Genomic DNA, 17,138 nt, shown 5'->3' with positions numbered 1-17,138 from the left:
CTCTCTCTCTCTCTCTCTCTCTCTCTCTCTCTCTCTCTCTCTCTCTCTCATTCTCATATACACAATTAAAGACTATGAGATTCATTTTTCAGATCCTTACCTTGGCATGAGATCTTAGAGTAAGGTTTAGCCACTTAAATACTTTTAATGATCCAAAGTAGTATTTTTCTATAGTAGCTGATTTTATAATTTTAAGTATATAGAATATCTACTAGCATTTGAATGACTTGGGATAAAGTTTCCTAGACTTTGAACAAGTTATATAGCCTGTTTCTGGGGCAGCTTTTACTTCCTAGAGGTTTTATTGTAAGATATGTGTCTGTCTTTCATGTTACCTTGTTACTTGTACATATAAAATTGTTTCCTTGATTTTAGTTTGATTTTTTTTTTAAAGTTTCTTTCTTATTTATCTTATCTAGTCCATAAGTAATATTAAAATTTTCTTTCTCAGTAATTCTTTGATATATTTTACTTTCCAATTCATAGTAAAGTAATGCATAGATTCAATTTTTAATGAGATTAAAAGATGACTAACCTAACATAGGATTCATATTCATATATTCAGTTCCCTTTCCATGCCCATTTCTTCCTCACATAGTTCTTCTGGTCAGTTGTGGTTTGGAATAGCAGTACTAGCAGCTATATATGATGAAGAGAGTACTAAAAACATGCTACTATGCCAACCAAGGCTTGATTTGGAGAGTTGGCTAGATTCCTTTATTAGATATTAATGGTCTCAATCTAAAGAAATAAAATCAAACCAGTAACAAAAACCCTACAGTGTTATGTATAGATTGTCCTGTCATATCATTAACCTTATTTGGCCAATAATGTGTTAAACATTTATTGTAGACATATATAAAAATGGAAAAGGCATCTAGTTGGAGATGTACTAGAAATGATTGTGGGCAGAAATAGTTTGAGATTACTAAGCAAACCCCATTACAGAAGTGGCATATAAATAACAATAATAATAGAATAAGAATATACTGGAAAGTGAATCGCAGAGCTGAGAGATAGTATAGGGTGCTGATGGCTCTCAAGCTATTTTTTTTAAACCTGAGAATTTTAAGATAAAAGTAATTAATTATGCTAGTAAGGTAAAAAGGATGAAAGTTAGGGACTACTGGTGGCCACAGAACCTTAGATTGCTGTATGCTAGGATGTAATTGTGACGATTATGCAGCATGCTTAGAATGCCTAAACAAAGAAGTATGAATTCTACTCAGTAGGTGATGTAGTAAAAGGTGCTGTCACAATTATTAGAAAGACAGGGAGGAGGAAATAAATTGCTTTATTTTTAAACCTAGAATTGGATTGTGTATCAGTTAACTGTTTGACATTGAATGCCAATAGTGAAATATTTCAGTATTAATGCCAGAAATTCTAGAGAAGTTTCTTAATTCCTTACAGTACAGAATTCAAGTAGGCATTGAAAAATGTCTTTTTTTTGGTGTGTGTGTGGGTACTCTAGTAATAGGAGAAGTGAAACAGTACTTTAAGGATATTGTTGAGTGTTAAATATATTATTGACTTTATCTTATCTAGTCCATAAGTAATACTAAAATGTGGGAAAAGATGTAATAAATTTCACAATTAGAAAAATTTTAAGTCATTCAAGGCACATCCAGTAAAAGTATCTTTTAGTACTTAAAGACTACAGATTACTCTCTTAATCTTTGTTATCGATAAACACTTTGACTGTTTCAGTCATTCTTTAGCTTTTAAACATAGATTATTTTTAAAGAATCAAAAAAAAAAAAAAAGAAAAAAAGAATCCACTCTGTGGCTTTGATAACATTTCTTAAGCAATTGAATTGAAAATGTTTGGTGGTGTTTAAAAATAAGTGTTTAAACTTCAAATTGGGGCTGGTGAGATGGCTCAGAGGGTAAGAGCATCCGACTGCTCTTCCGAAGGTCTTGAGTTCAAATCCCAGCAACCACATGGTGGCTCACAACCATCCGTAAGGAGATCTGATGCCCTCTTCTGGAGTGTCTGAAGATAGCTGCAGTGTACTTACATTAAAATAAATCTTTAAAAAAAACAAACAAACTTCAAATTGATGGTTCTTTTTCTTCCATTTCTTAGATTATCATAGGATTTCTTACTGTAAAATTATTTAACTTGCATTCACTGTTCTGTTTCTTCCTAGGGTATATCTAGAATTAGGTAGCTACATAATAAATTCTAGCCATTATTCTTTTAATGTATTAAATGAAACATAGACTTACTTGTACCACAGTTCTAAATGCCATAAAGTTAGGCATCTGATTATTTTCTGACTACTTCCTAAACATTCTCTTTTATAGTGGATTTTTATATTTCCAACTTTCAGAAGCAGGATTTTTCTCTCATGGGATTAGAATAGCCTTAATGGTTTGGCTGTTTTATCACTAATAGACTTTCTTGCAGAGAGTATTTGTTCTGTCACTTTTCAGTCTTCCGAGTCTAGTCACCATCAGGTGATGGTGTCCTGGATTGTTTAGAACCAGTGAGATAGAATTCACAGCTGTGATTATTTGATAGAACTATGAAAGTAGAGAGTATGCATCCGCCTTTATATTTCCAAAACTATTTGAGATAATCACTGCCTGGATTATACCTATGCTGAATGGATGTAGTAGCAAAATCATGGCTAGGTTTTATTTATAACTTTTTTTGTCCATTGTCATTGACTGCTTAGTAGATGGTAAGACTTTTAATTATCTTGACTGCATAGGATTTGTCTTTCAGCAGAGACAGTGTAGTCTTTTACATATGAACTGGAGTGACAAGGAGAACGATAGTTTGTGAATTTACTGGAAATGTTACTTGAGGCAGTAATGAACTGAGTTAAAATGGGAATCCTTATAAGGCCTAGGATTAAAGCCTTTGTAAATGTGTTATATTCTTTTACTTTAGCTCTTATAAAACAAGTAGATAACTAGTTTTGACTTTATATATAATTACCTGTTATCTTTTGTTTAGTAAACAAAAAATACCAAAGGCTGTCAATACTGGAAAACTAATAATCTTTAGTAATATTGCCTTAATTTTAACAGCTCTACATTAACCATAACCCTCCACCACTGTCCAAGAGTAAGGAGAGAGAAATGGACAAGAAAGATTTGGACAAGTCAAGGGAAAGATCCAGAGAAAGAGAGAAAAAAGATGAAAAGGACAGGAAAGAACGGAAAAGGGTTTGTAATTTTTAAAAATTAGCTTGGAAAGCTTTATCTTGTGTATAGTAATGTGTTTTTCTGCTTTTAGAAAATACTGCTTTATTCCACAGCAGTCTGTTTCAACTTTTAGCTGGTATTTTCTTCCTAAAGTGTGCTCGTAACTTCTACAGTAAATAAAAACTTCAGTTTAATAATCATGTCATTTTATCAAGTATGTAGTACTGCACATATCCTCCAGTGCTAGTTAGTGATGTCTTTTTTAAATAAAAGTAATACTTCAAAACAAAATAAAAACTATAACCCTTGATCAATGTAGTTCACAATTCTTGGTTTTAGGATCATTCAAACAATGACCGCGAAGTGCCACCGGACATAACAAAGAGGCGGAAAGAGGAGAATGGAACAAGTAGGTAGACTTACTAATACCTTGGAAGCAGTCATCAGAGTGAACTGGAAAAGCCTTTCATTATTCTCTTTTGTAATTTTAGTGGGGGTTTCAAAACACAAAAGTGAGAGTCCATGTGAGTCTCAATATCCAAATGAGAAAGACAAAGAGAAAAATAAGTCAAAATCTTCAGGCAAAGAAAAAAGCAGTAGTGATTCGTTTAAATCTGAGAAGATGGATAAAATCTCATCTGGTGGCAAAAAGGTAAATTAGGAATGCAAAGGAACTGTATACTTTTCAGAAAACATGTATTTTATTATTCTTTGAGACTGTCATAGATGATTACTGTATTTACATCATTTCCACCTCAAATTCTGGATTCTGTTTTCCTGTGTCTTCCTACAACTTCCGCTAAACTTCATGACCTCTTTATGATCATTACTATTATACCTATCTATGTGTCTGGAAGTATCATCTGCTGAGTCCATTTAGTGCTGCTCATGTGTATATGTGTTAGGAATGACAATTTGGGATTGGAGAACCATTCAGAGGGCTTGTCCTTAGAGAAGGCTGGCTCTCTTCCTTTCAAAGCAGCCATTAATTGCATGTGGCTCCTCAACTTGGGGTAGGGCCTTGTGAGGAAAATACTTACCCCTATAAATTTAGTGCTTCAGTGTGTATGTATGTATATTCTTGCCAGATAATGATTTGTTAATTTTGGAATGGCAACAGGAGGATTGGGAAGGAATAGGTTCCCTGGTTAGAAAATTTGTGCTAGATGTGCTCTAAATTACTGTGAAGTTAGAATTAGTATACTTTTGAAGATCTTTTTCTCTCCTTTTCACTCATAGCACTTCAGTTCCTTTTTTGGGGGGTTGGGGAGAGGTTGTCTCTCAGTGTAGCCATGGCTGTCCTGGAACTCTCTATAGACCAGGCTGGCCTTGAACTCAGAGATCCTCCTAGCTCTGCCTCCTAAGTGCTGGGATTAAAGGTGTGCACCACCACCACTACCACCACCAGCTCACCACGTCAGTTTACCTCTATCCACTTTGTTTTTAGTTTCTTTTATTGTTGAAGTTTATATATGTATAAAGTACATTCTGTTATATACTTATGATTGATAATCAAACCTCAAGCATGCTCCATTAAAATAATTGATAAGCCACTAAGTTGTAAACTGTTTATAAAGCATCATTATAAATGTTACAAATGTGCACTGTATCCATAAGTTTTAAAAAATAGTTTTAGAAAAGTAAATAGTAGATAATTTAATTCTGTATGCTTCCAAAGATAGGCTGTTCCTTTTTCAGTTGAGATAAGTTTACATAGGACAACAGAATAATGCAATTAAATCAATGGTGCTTAACTTGTGGGGTGCAGAGGCCCTTTTGCAAACCCTTACCTCCAAAAATATGTAATTTTTTTAAAGATTATGTATTTTATGTATATGAGTACACTGTACTTGTCTTCAGACACACCAGAAGAAGGCATCAGATCAGATGGTTGCAAGCCACCATGTGGTTGCTGGGAATTGACCTCAGGATCTTTGGAAGAGCAGTCAGTGCTCTTAACATTGAGCCATCTCTCTCCAGCCCCTCCAAAAATATTTATATTACTACTTATAACAGTAGCAAAATTACAACTATAAAATAACAAAAATCATCTTATAGTTGGGGTCACCACAACATGAAGAACTATATTAAAGAGTCACAACATTAGGAAGTTGACAACCACTGAATTGAGTGGTATGCATATTTGCAGTATTGTACATTTGGTGTTTGTCTGCTTCCAAAACATTTTAATTGTCCCAAAGGGGAAGTGTAGCCTCATGATAGATTTATTCCTTACTTTGCCTTCCCCAGTTCTTGGCAACCAGTAATCTTTCTGTCTCTGTGGATTTACCTATTTTGAATGTTTCATATATGTAGAATTATAAAATAGTACAGTCTTTTGTGTCTGTCTTCTTGGAATGATTTTGAGACTGTTCTTCCATATTGTAGTATCTGCCATTACTCAATATCTTATGACCAAAGAAAACTCCATTATATGAAGATATCATATTTATTTAATCATTTGTTAGTTGGTGGATTTTTGTTATGTTTTGAGACAGGGCCTCCCTTAGTAGCCCAAGCTAGCTTCGAGTTCCTCAGTACTTCAGCCTACCCTCAAACTTGCAGTCTGTCTTCCTGCCCCAGCTTCTCTAGTGCTAAGATTACAGGGGTAAGCCACCACAACCAGCCAATTGTTGGATTTTTAGATTGTTTCCTATTTTTGGTTATTATGAATAATATTATGACAGTTAGTGTACTGATATGAAGTAATTCCTTTGACTACCTTCAATTTTCTTGGATATACCTAGGAATAGAATTTTTAGGTTATTAGATAATTTTGTTTAGCCTATTTGAATTGCTGCCAAACTTTTCACAGTGGCTATATAGTTTGCATTTCCACTAGCAATACATCAGGGTGCAATTTCTGTACATCCTTGTCAACACTGGCTCCTTTGTATGTTAGTTTATTCATAGCTATCCTAGTGGATGTACGTGGTAACTCATTGTGGTTTTGATTTGTATTTCCTCAGTGACTAATGGTACCAGATGTCTGTCTTTCCATGTCTTTATATATCTTCTTTGGAGAAATCTCTTCACATCGTTTTCAAAATGAGTCTTTTATAACATTCACTTTTAAGATTTCTTTAGATATTTTGGATATGTGACTGCTATACATGTTTTGCAAATATTTCCTGTTTTATAAGCTGTCACACTTCCCTGTGGTTTATGAATGTTTTCACTTTTGGAGGCGTGAGTTCAATATTCCTTTCTTTCTTTTTTTTGTTACATGTGGTTTTGAAGTCATATTAAGCAAGTTTTTGAAGAAAAATTATGGCTGGTGGATGATAAAAGGGAATTTCAAGCTGCTTTTTTAAAAATGTATTTGATTTTTCCTTTCCCAACTAATTTCATCATTCCTCATAGGAATCCAGGCATGATAAAGAAAAGATAGAAAAGAAAGAAAAACGGGATAGTTCAGGAGGAAAGGAAGAGAAGAAACAATATCCTTTTCATCTTTATATTTCACTCACTGTAGTAGAAGAATTTGGTACTATTCATGTTTAGAATGAAACCTTTCTTCTATGTGATCTAAATATGCAGGGGCTTATTAGTTTTAAAGTGATATCTGTAGTTAACTGTCAGTTTATAATCTGAAAACAGGAGGTTTGATCTTCATGATTTTTTAAAAAATGATTCTGTAGTGATGGAGATGTTTTATGACAAGTTGTATAGGCTCCCTTTTGTCTTGTTACTAAGAGGAAAAAGAGAAACGGAGACTCCCTTGGTCTGGGGAGGATGGTGAGAAGTGCAGAATGATGGGACACATAGCAGAGCTCTCAGTTCTTGAGATTAGTAGGTTGATCAGAGTCAATTCGGCTTAGAAACCTAAGGGGTTATAGCAAAAGATAGGACACTAGTCTTCCTGCCCCAAGCTTGTTTTCCCTTAATTTGTTATCTACTCATAAGTCCTCTGACAAGCACAGATAATGATCAATTTCAACCAAGGTGAGTATATTCTCCCCTCCTTTTCATTTAGAGGTACACCTAAAGGAGGTCTGGAAATGGTAAAGGATCGAGATCCATTTTGCAGGATACAGCTACTCCAATTTTTACCTGACTATAACACAGAGACATTTTGTGTATAGATATAAATTTTGCAGTTATTTTAAAGCTCTTTTCACTTTAAGCTTGCTGATTAGTTACACTTGTATTTAAGAACACCTGGATTTCTCATTGCTACCTAGTCCCAACATTTCTGGAAAATTATGTTTTAAAAGCACCTCTAGCCCAATAAGTGGTGGTGGTATTTATACTTTACAGGTAAAGAAATGAAAACTGATGAAAGGTTGAAGCAGGTCACAGAGGCATTAGAAAACAGAGTTGACACTACGGGCAGAACTTTAGTGTTTTCTGTTCTTTGTGCCTTTAAGATTTCATGCCTTTCTGCCACTGCTCACATTTATTTATAAAGTCAGAAATTGTGTTCCATACTTTTAGCTAGATTTTAAATAGGCAAACTTGTTTTCAAGGTAATGTATTTGTTTTCTATGATGCATAAAATGCTTTAAATATCTTACATAAATCATCTGAGCACCATAGTGGACTATGCATATTCTAATATAGCCTCTTCTTTTTGAGTACTTAACGCCAGCATCTGAATAGTTACTTTTGGATGGTTTAGAATTATTGAAGTATATAGGATGATTCTTTCCTCCATTAATGATTCCAGGTAGACATATTTGAAGTTGACTTTCCTTTATTGCTCTCTTTTTTTTTTTTGCTTTCATTGCAATTGTTACTTCTTAATACTAATACAGTGACACCCATTATTTATACTTTATCTCCAACCTGAGCTGCTTCTAATAATTTATGGAACCTGATACATAGCGAACTCTACTTAATGCTACTTAAGGGTGAATAATGTCTGGGAGCTATTTCAGTATATGGTTTAGGATGTTGGTTGTGTCATCTTTATTTTGGCCGCAATGCAGGAATTTGATAGATAGGTGACCTACTGAAAGGTGTGCTTGGTTCAGTGTTTCTCCCTGCGGATTTATTTAATGTTTTTTCTTCTTATTTTGAGACAGTCTCACTATATAGCCCTGGCTGGTCTTGAACTTGCTATGTAGATCAGGCTAGCCTTGAACTCACAGAAATTTCCCTGCCCCTGACCTCTGAGTGATAGGATTAAAGGTATGGACTACCTCACCTGACTGAGTCCTTTTTTATTTCTTAAGAAGGAAAATTATAAAAGAAATAGTATTTTTCCGTCTTCTAGGCATCCTTCCAATTGTCTTCCCTGGGGAACCATTATATATATAATATACATATATATGAATATGATATGTATTATATAGTATATTTTTATATATATAATATATATTGAGTACTATGCATACAATATATTGTTTTTTTTATTTCAATACTAGCCTTTTAATTTGTTTTTATTTAACATGCTGTTAAAGAAACAAAAATCCTTTCTATCAAATTTTCATTTGGAACATATCAACCATGGTCACTGACAACTTTCACTGTGATCTTATGCATCTATTTTCTCTCAGAACTCAAGTTTGCTTTTTTACACATGAAGGTTTTGATACAGATTTCTATGAGTTATATTTACATTGGCCATGGAGTATACATTGGGAACAAAAGGTGAGAGGCAGTAGGATTGGAAAAGACTAGCTGTTTGGCTGCTGGTCTTATAGTAAATCTAGAAGCAAATGATTTTTTACATGTATATTTAGCTTGCTGACAGTTATATGTGTCCCATTTACTTCCTTCTGGAACAGACTCTTACTCTTGCAGGGTTATGATTTATTTTCTCCTGGTTATTTTCTGGTTGCCTCTGTATTTGAGCTCATTCTGTGGTTGGGGAAGCATTTCCATTTTTCTTTCTTCTCATCAAAAACCTTATCCTTTCCTATGGTACCATTGTCTGTCTCCAGGGTATATCAAAATCTGCCTCTCTTGTTCCCCTGTTAACTTGTTTCCTAATCTGCAGAAAGAAGAGCTGCTAACATATTACATTGCCATGATTTTATCTGCTCACTAATTTTAAGTTGGTTTAGGGAGTCAGCAGAGAAATTACATTGATTTGTTGTACCTGTCACCCAAGTGCAGACATACTAAAATGGGTACATTAAGATCAAGAGAACACCATACATAAATGTGATTTAGATTACTTTTCTTTCAGAGTCTTTTGTCCTTTCTTCTATTTGTTAGTTCCCAAACTCTTGTGCTATTTTTATTTGCAAAATCTTTGTCCAAATTCTACCTCTCCTTGAACATCACTAGCTGCTTTTGCCTTTAACATTTCCTTTTACTTTAATCTTTAAAAAATCCTTGCCTAAAGCTCAAGATGTAGCTCAGTGGTAGATTGCCTAGTATGTACAAGACCCTGAGTTCAATCCCCAACACCAAAGGGGGAAAACCAACCAAACAAAAACTCATTGTTATCTAACAACCATTCTGTGACTTACTTCTTATTACCTGGTATATGTGGCCCACAACTCATACCCTATTCTGTCCATACTTTTAGTTCATTGTATTTCTAGCCTGCCATTCCCACAAGCCCCATTTTTTTTTTTACTTTTAGTCTCATATATGTAGCCTAATTCTTTTATCCTGTAAGTCTGATACAAAGTATCTAGTCCTTGAAAAAAAATTGCCTTGTTAGGTAAGGCCTTAGAAAGCATTTAGAAAGCATTGTTTTATTTATTTGTTGGTTGGTTTGAAGTAGGCTCTTACTCTGTATTCCAAGCTGGTCCATAATTCACTGTGTAGCCTAGGTTGGTATCAAATCAGTGCCACCCCCCAGCACAAATACCAGTTCAGCCTCAGTTGTGCTAGGATTATATACATGTACCATTCTGCAAAAACACTGTATCTTAATATCCTTCAGCAATTCAGAAGAATTGACTACTCAGAATTTCAGTTTCATTTGATGAATTGAAACATTTGACATTGTGTTTTGATTTCTACATGGTAGCAGTCAAACTTTGACCTACATGCTTTCCCCATAGAGTAAAGATTTTGTGGAGAAGGTGGTTAGGAGAGGAAGAGACAGGCTGTTTACTCCAGAATTGCGTACATGGTTAATTTTGTTTGTTTCCATTATAGCTTAGCCCTTGTAGACATTGATTTTATAATTCCTAATCTAGCCTTTTCCCCCTCCTGTTTTATACTTGGGAACCTGGCCTCCTAAGCTCTCACAGATTCCTAACTTGAGGAATGTATTGGCATTCCAAGGCTTGTCTGAATTTGGTAGTAACTCCTATTAGGAAATAGAGTATTTGATGAATTTATTGCTCAACATGTGAGCTTGCCTTAGTTCCTGGTTCCCACATTTGTATGAGTATGCTTCATAGCCACATGCTTTGCTTGTAATTTGTGATGAACAAATGATCATTCTTTTAATCAAATAAGCAATTATTTTTATTATCTGGGATATTTAGGCAGTATGTTAACTGTACATGGAAATCTGTATACAGAAGTAGTAACTGCAATGTGAAATGATTTAATCAATAAAAACTTTGGTGAGGAGCGATACTAGAAGAAAAAAGTTTTTTTCCCCCTGCTATCAAACAAGCTTGGTTTACTTATACTGTTTGATAGAAGGGAAACCATACTGACTAACCATTGCTTTATATCCTTGAGGATATTTATTGTTTTTTATTTTGGTTTACATATAGCAATCATTTAATATCTATAAAGCTTTTGTTAGGAGAGTGACATGATAGGCACAACTATTTTCTCTTCATTACCATTTATACTCATTGGAATACTAGTTGTGGGTTCTGAAAACCAATAGTCATAGGCACTAAGTAGTTGAAGCTAGAAAGAATTCTATACTTTCTTGCTTTTCCTCTTCAGGTAGACACATATTCACTAAAGTGCTATTTTCTTTTGCAGTTTCAAGGTCTTGATAATGGGATAGGGCTTATAAAAGGTTCTTCTCTCACAATTGCCCATGTGTGTGACTATCCTCATTGTACATTTTTCATTCTGACAGGCAACCCTTTATGCAATTAAGTTTCAGCTTAAAAGATTCTCAACTTTAACGTTGTGTTACATTTCACTGACACAGAACATTCCAGAGACTATGTTTGCTGTAAAAGTTTGTAAGGGTGCCTGCAGATGGGATACTAGATAAGGATGCCTGTCTCTATGTTTTTTTCCTCGTAACTTCTTCCTTGTGAATGTTCCTTTGATATTCTAAATGTCAACTTCACCCTTACATGTGCTTCAGCTTTGGAGAGGGAAAGGGATAAACATTGAAGGGGTGAGTCATGAAATCTTCAAATGACACTTAACCAGGAGTTAGCTACTTTTGGGGCAGGTTGGTATTTTAAAGTTTCTCTTAATTTTTTTTAATATCACCAAAAAGGCTATTTTAAGAGACATCTGAACTATTGAATCAGATAAAAAGAATTGAGAACATTGAGATAATTACTAATATAATATAAAATGATGTTTATACATGTAATCTTCTCAGCGGAATAGAAGGACACCTTTGTTTGATTCTTTTATGTGGCATTAAGAATATAGTTGATAGCTTTAAAAGAGTACATGTGTGTGATGGACAGCAGACTGAACTGAGCAATAGCAACAAAATCCTAACGGAAAAAGATAGAAACTGTGACACCTTAGATTTATAAGTTAATCTTGCTTATTTATGATTGTTAACACGATGTACATTTTAAAAATAACATTTAAAATTAAACTTAAAAGAATGTTGCATATGATTGGTATAAGTTCAGTGTTAATGACAATAAAATTGTAAGTGTATGGAGGACAAAATTCAAACTGTGAGTTCCGTACTGTTTTGTTACTATGCCTTCTTAGTGTTTTGGGGATTTTAGAGACAGGGACTCACTTTGTCCTGGAATTCTATATAGTATAGAATGGCATCTAACACATTGCTATCCTCCTGTCTCACACTCTCAAATTTCTAGGGTTATAAGTATGTTTGGTAGCAGCTACCTCTTCTCGAAGTTCATTGAGCTTTGGAATGGATTTCCAGTTGTAACTCCCAAGCCTCAGCATTATTGTATAAGACTGTGTGGACACTATTGAGATGGTGTGGTTAACACTGAGTATCTTTCCATTTGCTCTTGTACTTGCTGATTTGTCATTCCAGGGTGTGGACAGACCCCTAAGCTGAACGTTTCCCCGAGGAGGATGCCAAAGCTCCATGAGTCACTCTCAGAATGACATCTCCCATATTTAAGAGCTTCTGGTGCTGTCCATTTTATGGGAATCTGCTTTAAGTCAGAAGATGCATACACACCACCATCCTTTTGACAAGACATTCCAAAGTCACTGATTTTCAGAACATTATTTTCACCTGCAGGCAGTTTCTTGGAACAAGGTCCCCGTGCATACAATTTTTACGTGGGATACACCGTCCAGAAGCAGCATCTAAAGGAAAATTCACTAACTGACTTTTAGTTCATCTTTCTCAGAAAGGAGAGGAAGTTGCCTCCTGGAAGCAATTCCTTAATGATGTAGATAGGTTGCCTTTGTGTGTGAATTCTCTAAGTGTGAAAACATTGGGGTGATTATGTTGCTTGGAGGGTCTTGGCTTCTTATAAAATTTTAATTCCAATTCATGGGAAAGATCTTTGTGTTTTAACAGCAAAAAATTTTTTTATCATTTAATATGTACCCTTAAATATGTCATCAAAAGTTTTCTTGTCCTTAAGGAATTCTCATTGTGTGACATCATAATCGAGACCCCCATTTGTTATTCTGGTTATTGTCATATAGATACCATGATGTTCTTTTTCTTTCCCATTTCTTATTTTTATCAGCATGGTCGTGTGAATACCATGAAGTTCTTTATTGAAGCATCATTCATTTTCAATCTAAAATCCTGAGATGTAGTCAGCATTTTAAAGTGGATAATTCAGTGGTCTTTAGTACATTGACTGTGTGGTGCAGTCTAATGTCAGAACATGCAGGTTAGCAGTCATTCTTATTTCTCTTCTTTCTTCAGCCACTGGAAGCTACTGACACATTTTCTGCCTATGAATTTGCCTGTTTTGGGACATTTCATATAAATGGAATTGTGCAATATCATGTCCTGGGGGCCAGGGTTCTTTCAACTACCATCTTATTATCAAGAGTCATCCATGGTATAGCATGTGTCAATAATCCATTCCTTCTTAAAGGTTAAATATTCCATAGAATGAATGTGTATCATATTTTGTTTACCCATTTATTCATTGAGGGACAGAAACAATTACACTTTTTAAGTAATAAAATTAGAAGGTCAACATCGGTATATCCAAAATTATAATTGATGATGTCAAGATTATACACAGTATGCACAGAATGCTGTGTAGAAATGATGTGTAAATTATTTGTCAGCATTTCATGCAAGTGTAATTATTTTCTAAGGCCCTTCTAGCTATGATTTTTTTTGGAACTGTGTGAATGTAGTATATTCATTAGTAAAGTTTAATGCATTAAGCATTAATTTAAAATCTGAGAACAATGTTAGGCAGATAAATTATTTGCCACATGCTGTAATGGTCATGTTTTGAATTTATTTCGTTATGCAGTATTTGAAAAATGTCTACATAAAGGAAAGGAAATGAGTATAATTGAGTCAATATATTTTTAAAGCAATTTTTATAATTTAGCAGACATTGCATCTTAATATAATTCACTATTAAAATGTGTCCTTGTGAAAATATCGATGTCATTTTCTCTCTATTTTTTTTGATTGATCTTGTAAAATAGGTTCCTTTCCTTTGTTAAATGTTGTGTTTCTTTTTGATACATTATCCTTTGCGCCTGTAGAATATACCTGTTACTCTTTAATCTTTTTCTCTACCCCAGAATCCTTCACCCTCTCACACATAGAAAATGTTTCAATGGTTCTTAAAATTCATGGTGTGTGAATGATTTCTAAGAATAGACAGAGACATAGAAATATTTCCTCATTTTCTGGGAACTTCCTCCAGGTCTTTGTTATTGATAAAATTCACTGACGTTTCTTCCCCCTTTCTTTCCCCTCCATCACTCCCTGGCCTTTTCTCTCTGGCCTGTTCTTGTCTTGCTTTGACCTTCCTCCTCATTCCCCCTCAGCCACTCCTTCTTTTGTCTATCTGTATAACCAGTTTGTTTCTTTTAGGTGGAAAAAATGAAATGAAATCATACAGCTGTGACCAGAATTGTATTTTCCTGAGTAGATTTCTGAGAATTGTGAATGAAGTGGGCCCATTTTCAGTTACCTGCTTTATTGCTCCATGCAGAAAACCTAAAACTGTTGTGTTGTATGTTATTGTACTTTAACTTGTTGCTTAATTTCTACATGTTTATTTTCAGTAATGGCTGAAAGTGTTAATTATTCCATATTTTAGCACAATGTGCTGCATATACTTCCCAATAAGCAAATAAGGTTACATTTGTACAGAATTTCACTTTTGATTAAATACTGCCTGGGTTTCAAGTCCCTTCCCCCATTTGAAATGCTTCCTTTTTAATGTTGAAACTGAAAATAAACAGTTACTGAATGATTTTGAATTTACCTCATCTTAGAACTCAGTTTTAATTTATTTGGCCTGTTTTTAATATTAGTCACTAAAAATAAAGTGGAGCACTGTCTTATGCAACGCCTAAGAATCGTTTTATATAGTATGTGTACAACATTAAAATATGTTCTACAAAGAAAAATATACCAGCGCTCACTTGTCCCTTGCCATTTTTTTCTTGTAATTAGGAAATCTTGGGGGTAGAAGGGAATAAAAAATTAATTGTGTTTTAATTTTACAGCTACCAGAGCTTTGTATTGCTAAACTTACATCTGGAAAAGTTTCACGTGACATTTTTAAGAGAATTTTTTATCTACTGAATTCTACCAGTGTAACCATTTTTTCTAAATAAACAATAGTTTTCTCAAATGACTATATCGTTGTGTATATTGTTATTTAGCATAACTTAAAAGTTAATTATCTTTTGGCTCTTTTTTTTTCCTGCATGGGCTATGTTGTCAACACCTAGTAATATGCCACCATTGTTAATTAATTTTTGTATTTGGGGTAACCTCTAGACTGAAAATATACCTAATATCTATTTTCCCAATGTCTTAAAGACTATATTTACACAAATCAGAATTTTCAGAGTTGGAAAAGAATATAGTTTTTAAAAAGAGGATTATGAAATAATGACCCCATCTTAGAATTGACAAAAGAATATATGTTCCAATGTTCCTTTTTGAGTAATTGTAATTTTCAGAAGATGAGCAGAACAGTTATTTGTGGGAGTGGAGTTTGCATATTGGCTTTTGAATGCCTATAGCATACCTGCCCCTCCCCCTGCAAAAGAAACATTTCAAGGGAAAACATCTTGAGTAAAGTGATTTGTGACTGGGAGAAAATAACTATGATTTACTTTAAAATCATATGTGTGAAATGTGTTAAAGAAGAACTGTTTCTTTTTCTTCCTTTTTTAACCTAACATCAAGGGTTTGTTTTTTATTTTTTAAAAAAATACTTTATTTACATCCCAAATGTTACCCCACTCCCAGTCCCCTCTTGCAGAGTTCTTCCCCCCACCATCCCCTTCACCTCTGAGAGGGTGCCCCTCCCTGTATCTTCCACCCTGGTCCATTAAGTCTCTGCAAGCTTAGGTGCATCTTCTCTCACTGAAGCCAGACAGGCAGACAAGGCAGCCCTCTGCTGAATAGGTGTCTTAGGGGATGGGGGGTGGGCTGGGAGCAGCCAATGTATGGTCTTTGGTGGTTCAGTCTCTGGGAGCTCCCAGGGGTCCAGGTTAGTTAACACTGTTGGTCTTTATGTGGAGTTGCAGTCTCCTTGAGGGCCTTCTATCCTCCCTGTAACTCTTCCATAGGCGTCCCCAACCTCTGTCCAAAGTTTGTCTGTGGGTATCTGTATCTGTCTTTTTCAGCTGCTGGGTAGAGCCTCTCAGATGGCCACTGTGCTAGGCTCCTGTTTGCAAGCATAACATGGCATCATTTGGTAGGCAGGCTCTAGTTATCTCAGGCATGATCTAGAGTATTTCTCCATTTGGAGATTCCTTCAGGATGTTTCAAGTGCCTCTTCTAGAAGCAGAACGCAAGTTTCTGCCCTTATGAACCATCCAGTTTCATTAGCAGATTCAAACAATTCATAATGTTAAGTAGAGGAAGATTCTCTGAGGAGGCTCGGTGGGGCAGGGCTCACTCCTTACTACCTTTCATACAGCATAATTATCGAGTGAAGGTGAATAAAACAGGACATTTTATGGTAGTTAGCATGATGTGAGTATTTTTTCTGAGGCTGGCCTCACACCATTTAGCTGAGGGAGGCCTTATATTTCTGACTCACCTGCCCAGTGCTGACATTTTATGTGTGTGCCACCACTTCTGGTCATAAAACGATCTTTATGCTCTGCTGCCCTATGTATATTCTTGATAGCCTTCCTGCATTGTCCTTTCTAGCCTTGACAAATCTGCCTGCCTCTGCCTCCTGAGCATGGAGATTACAGTGTGTGCCACCACACTCAGTTTGAATCGATTATTTACAAGTGATGTAGGATGACATACTAGTGATTTCCACGATAGTCATGCAATATGTAGAATCTGGGTTTTAATGAGTTTTAATGAGGTTTGTCACTTACATGTAAAGGTCTTAATCGGGCTTGGGGATATTTATATTTCAGATAAGGTCCCTTCTTGTCACTGAAGATGGAAAGAAATTTATTTGCATTCACTAAAAAGTCAAGTTTTTTTTTCCAGGAAATAAAACAGTAGGAAGTACCAGGCTTGGTGCCACACACCTTTAGTGCAACACTTGGGGTACAGAGACAGGTGGGTCTCTGTGAGTTCAAAGTCGATCTACTTAGTGAATTCCAGGTCAGCCAGGACTATGTAGTGTAACATCTCAAAAGCAAAATAAAATGGAAGTAATTTTGAATGGCCCTAAATGGTAGTGGCTGGGCAATTATGATTGCCCCTCCCGGCTCATTTTATAGAAAAAGTGGTCCAGACATAGAGATTTTTGATGATTTTATTTGGTCCCGAGAAACAA

At 35.1% G+C, this 17,138-nt stretch overlaps 1 protein-coding gene across 2 annotated transcripts in view; it reads left to right on the top strand.

Annotated features, from left to right (window-relative positions):
- Positions 1–15,017, top strand: part of Thoc2 (THO complex 2) — a 114,539-nt gene extending 99,522 nt beyond the window's left edge. Inside the window, exons 34-39 of one of the 2 annotated variants that reach the window (XM_021188685.1) lie at positions 3,043–3,180; positions 3,499–3,568; positions 3,651–3,811; positions 6,523–6,599; positions 7,059–7,104; positions 12,242–15,017. In XM_021188685.1, coding sequence (XP_021044344.1) covers positions 3,043–3,180; positions 3,499–3,568; positions 3,651–3,811; positions 6,523–6,599; positions 7,059–7,086 — 474 coding nt within the window. In that variant the 3' untranslated portion in view covers positions 7,087–7,104; positions 12,242–15,017. The remainder of the gene's footprint in view (positions 1–3,042; positions 3,181–3,498; positions 3,569–3,650; positions 3,812–6,522; positions 6,600–7,058; positions 7,105–12,241) is intronic. The other variant, XM_029534030.1, reaches the window with a different exon arrangement.
- The last annotated feature ends 2,121 nt before the right edge of the window (positions 15,018–17,138 follow it).

Source organism: Mus pahari, chromosome X, assembly GCF_900095145.1.
Source record: "Mus pahari chromosome X, PAHARI_EIJ_v1.1, whole genome shotgun sequence".
Classification (NCBI taxonomy): domain Eukaryota; kingdom Metazoa; phylum Chordata; class Mammalia; order Rodentia; family Muridae; genus Mus; species Mus pahari.
Note: the sequence above shows the minus strand (reverse complement) of the source record. Positions and strands in the feature narration are given on the sequence as shown.